Below are 4,559 nucleotides of genomic sequence, written 5' to 3' on the forward strand. Positions count from 1 at the left end.
TCTTTTTTAGGTGGGCCCCAATGACCAAATTATTACTATTTTAAAAATTCAAAGACAAAAATATCAACCAACCTCCATTCCATCTGTCCAACTTCGTCATCCGCCAATCTATTTGGGTTTCCGTAGTTGGTTGTTGTACGCTAAACATCTACACCAGTGGTGCACGGTATCCACAGGCACTCGCCTTCATAGCATTAGGCATGGCTATAGTTCCGGATCGTCTGGGACGTGGACAACGGATGGGACGGGACAAAGATCATCCCGTTCGATGTCCGGAATCAGTGCAGGACGCGGACATGATGGTTTTTTCTTCCCACGATTAAAACATTGTCCTGTTTGTGTCCCGACTTTGCCAGTTTTATCCTGTCCGGAGAAAACCCGTCTTGTCCCTCATCCTGGATGAAATATCCAATAAAAATAGTTCCAAGGTCTGACTGAATTAATATGGATTTTCTAAGTTTTTTAGGGAAATATGGAGGAGAAAGCGGGGGTACATGTGTACAATTACTTTTGGGGCGGGTGCGCAGAAAAAAGCAGGGACTTTGATGCAAAATGTTAAGGAATTGATATAGCGATGCCACGTGGCAAGATCTCAACTGTATGCAGCGAATCCGACGGATGTTTGTCAGACGATACGAAAGCCATCCAGTCCATTCATCCATGGACGAATTACCGTCCCATTTTCGTCCAATCTCGCAGACGCGACGATTTTTTCGTCCTGGGACGAAAAAACCGTCCCGTCTGAGTCCCTGCACTATACACATGGCAGCAAGGTGCCATCCCGACGCGCTCGGAGACGCGCGTCCACACTACTTCTTCTAGTTCTGATGTACTCAAAGACTCGTAAACCACGTTTTTGAAGACATAGTGAAGTTTTGCCGCGTGACAGCTACTTTTGGACCAGTCCAATAAACTACTAATTCTGATTATCTGATTTACTCAAAGACTTCCAAACTGCAAATTCGCCCCTCAGCAACTTTAGCCGCGTGACAACTACTTTCGGCCCGGCCCATTTTAAACTGTGAATGAATTTCTTGTTGTCTGTCGAGTAAGGGGCCGCCATCTGTCTTGTCTGAGATTGGGGGAGACGGTGGATCGAATTTGAAGGCGAAGATCGGATTTGAAGGTTCGCGATCAGCGGATCTGATTTCTGCTGTTGCGGAATTGTAAATCTAAGGTTTGATTTTGGTGATTGTTGGAGAATTCGCGAGAATTTACGAGATGGAGGATCTCTTCATCGACGAGTACGACGCCTCCGAGCTGAAGATCGCGGCGGAATTCCTCACTAATTGGCTTCCCTTCCTCAGCAAGGGCCTCTGCGAGAAATGCGTCGCCAGCATGCGCGATCGTATCGGTTCCCTCGGTCAAGGTTTTGATCTTGTTCTCATGCTCCGATCGCTATATCAACCACGAATCGAATCGAATTGGTTAATTGCTCGCTTTTCTGTCCAGATCAGAGCGTCACCCCGCCGAGAGTGTCGGACAACGCAGAAGTGTGCGGGCCGTCTACTCTGCCACCTTCCTCCTCTCCGAAACTCCACAAGTCGTGGGCGGACATGGCGCAGGAGGATGAGCTGGAGATGGAGGCTGGGAGCGAGGAGGAGAGATCACAGGACGAACGTGATAGAGTGGAAATAAGCGAGAAGTGCGTTGTGGGAAAGATTACCTCGAAATCCCCACGCGCTGAGTGCAAGGAGACGAAGAAAACATTGACCCGGGATCAGCGGGAGCACATTCGCTTTATGAATGTGGTCAGAAATACTGATTTCATATGTCTTGAGAGAGTCGGTGAGAAGATTACAAACATTCTTGATGGTCTGGAGCTTCATACCGGAGTGTTCAGTGCTGCAGAGCAGAAGAGAATAGTGGATTTCGTGCATGAACTTCAGGAAGGGGGAAGGAAGGGAGAACTGGGAGGTATATTCGTTTTGTTAATTTCTTTCCATCATGCAGAGTTTGTTGTCCATGGTTCGCATTAAGTTATGGGTTGAATAGAAGTCATGATTGATGGAAAGTCTTTGGGCAATCTAACGAGGATTGTAGGTACAAATCAGATCATGTTTTCGAAGAAATTGTCTTTTTTAAAGAAAATTTTCAAAGAAATTGTCTTTATCTAAAATTGTTTTGTGGATTTATACAAGTTTTTGCCGATTAATCCGACCCTTTAGTTCATTGCATTTTACAAGCGCCTTGAGCCATGGACCACAAATGATGTTGATCGTCTATCTACTGTTGACATAGCCATTGTCAACTTCAAAGTGAAATCCACAAATATATCATCAACTATGGTATAGAAGATATATTTTCCAATAGTATCCTTGGCGTAATCCAGTACAAGATGTGTTGCTTGGAAATGTTCTCTTGTGAGCCAATCATGAATAAACTGAGGCTGACAACTCGTTCAATATCTCATGGGGTATGATTCGAAATTTAAAGAGGAGCTTTGTTCACTAAATATCTTTTGCATTTTCAAGTTTCATATTTATATCCATTTGTGCCTGCTGGCTTGGTGACAAAATCTACTTGTCTTCTGGAATAAGTCAAAAATATTTTTGTTGTGATATGAGAAAGGCCATCTGTGCTTTTTCTAGAAAAAAAGAAAGGCCAACTGTGTTTGGCTCCGATAAAGGTTTTGGACCAAGAAGTGCATGGTTCTCACTTTATGTGCCAAGGATTTAACACATAGTAGTCCTATGAGTTTGTCAATTTCTTCTTCTATTTTCTGAAATTCTTCTCTTCTCTTCTGGATAATCTCAACAATCCCTTCTTTATCAGATTTGCGCTCTCCACCTTTTATGGTTATGTGGTACTGAGCATATACTTTCGTGGGTTCCTAGTCCTCATTTTCTGAATTGTGCTTCTTTATGCTTCTTCGTCTTGCAATATATGCACCATATATTGTCCTGAATTAACATTGCAGCCCCACTACCCTTTTGTGACACTGGCTCCTCAAACAACTCCTTGTGCTGGACTATATTCAAATCTCTAAGTGAATCCTACAGATTAGTTGGCCTTGGGTGCTTCTAGGACTCTGATAGGATCCTTGATAGGATCCTAAACCTATCTAGGGGTAGTTTCGTTATTTGGCCCACAGGGGCATTTTAGACATTTGCTATTATGTATTTCCCTTTAGATAGGGATACCCTCTCTTTAGAAGGGCAGCCAAGAAGATAGAAGAAAGAAGTTCTTGTCTCCCCTCTCCTCATCTTGGTCTGGTCTCCTTCTCTCCCTCTACGATCCCCTATCCTTGTGATCGTCTCACCGGATCTTCAGCCGGCTCGTCCCTGGTCGACCCCTCTACTCCCTCTGTTCAACCCCTCTTATCATTCCCGTTTCGCCTCTCGACCCCGAGAAATTCTACCCTCCTCGTCCCCTAATCTCCTTCCGATACGAGCCTAGATCCAGGTTCGTATCAGACTCGTCGTAGGCTGTTACACCTCCACCTAAGACTTCACCATTATCATCCTGAATTTAGGCCCATCAATGATTCCTCATAAATAAAATTATCGACCATATCTGGGGTCATGGAGATAAGAATCAGGGGTGAACGAACGCCTGCTCATATTTCCATGTCTTGTAATGTGGATCTGACTGAAAATTCGGATCCCCCCTCGATGATCTCCCAAACCTATTCCTACAAGGGAAATCTCCACAATTTACTCTGTTAAATTTTCACCCCATTGAACTTTAAGGGGTTATTCGGAAGCACATGTAATTCTCTCACGATCTCCTCTATTCATAGAGGACACATATTCTATGGAGGCATATGAGGTTGACTATTTTCCTCACCGTTGACTTGAAGCCCCTTCTTGCTGTTTCAAGTGATCCAGAAAACGGAAGGAGCAATGCTTTCTCGTGAAGAGGCAGAAATCAATCTAGTGTATCAGTCACTTGAGATATTACCAAGTTGAAACCGGCTCTGATATTATGTCAAGCAGTTGATACCCAAGAAGGACGGGCCTAGCCCCCACTTTAAATATCCCACGTAGGAATAAGAAAGACAATAAAATTAAAGTGGATCAGTTAGGCACGTGGGCTAGTCATTGATGCAAAAGTCTGATGTGCTAAAGATTTTGACTAACCTTTCATTCTGTTTAAGTGTTTGTTAAACGGAATTTTCTTTTAAAGCTCTTATCTTAATTTCCTTCTTATCCATGGTAATCAAGATGTCTCCCGCTAAAGAGCAAGAACATCATTATGTTCGCCTTTTCATCCATGTTGATTAGGATATTGTCCACAGTTTTCATCATTTATCAGATTATTTACAAACAAAAATCCGAATTCTGATCTGCACGTTGTTCGTGAAATTCGAAACCGCTGCAGAGTGGACTTATTCTGAACGGAAGGAAAAGAAACCGGCGACCATCCAGTTCGGCTGTTGCTACAGCACCGCCCCGGTAATCATCAACCCTCCACCCAGTTTTTTTTTCCTTTCCATGATCATCAACCGTTTCTCGAATTTCCATTCCAGGATAAAGACGGAAATCCACGAGGAATCTTGAGAAATGTAGCGTCAGAATCGATTCCATCGCTGTTCAAGGTGATAATCCGACGGCTAA

General features: G+C 43.6%; 1 protein-coding gene across 1 annotated transcript in view; it reads left to right on the forward strand.

The window, feature by feature from the left end:
- The first annotated feature begins 1,048 nt into the window (after positions 1–1,048).
- The window catches only part of LOC144716913 (RNA demethylase ALKBH9B-like), a 4,278-nt gene continuing 767 nt past the window's right edge, over positions 1,049–4,559 (forward strand). The window contains exons 1-4 of the mRNA XM_078592184.1: positions 1,049–1,369; positions 1,453–1,917; positions 4,324–4,397; positions 4,472–4,559. The exon at positions 4,472–4,559 is cut by the window's right edge and continues 193 nt beyond it. Of these exons, the coding sequence (XP_078448310.1) occupies positions 1,222–1,369; positions 1,453–1,917; positions 4,324–4,397; positions 4,472–4,559 (775 nt within the window). The 5' untranslated portion in view covers positions 1,049–1,221. The remainder of the gene's footprint in view (positions 1,370–1,452; positions 1,918–4,323; positions 4,398–4,471) is intronic.

This window comes from Wolffia australiana, chromosome 2, assembly GCF_029677425.1.
Source record: "Wolffia australiana isolate 7733 chromosome 2, ASM2967742v1".
NCBI classification, from domain to species: domain Eukaryota; kingdom Viridiplantae; phylum Streptophyta; class Magnoliopsida; order Alismatales; family Araceae; genus Wolffia; species Wolffia australiana.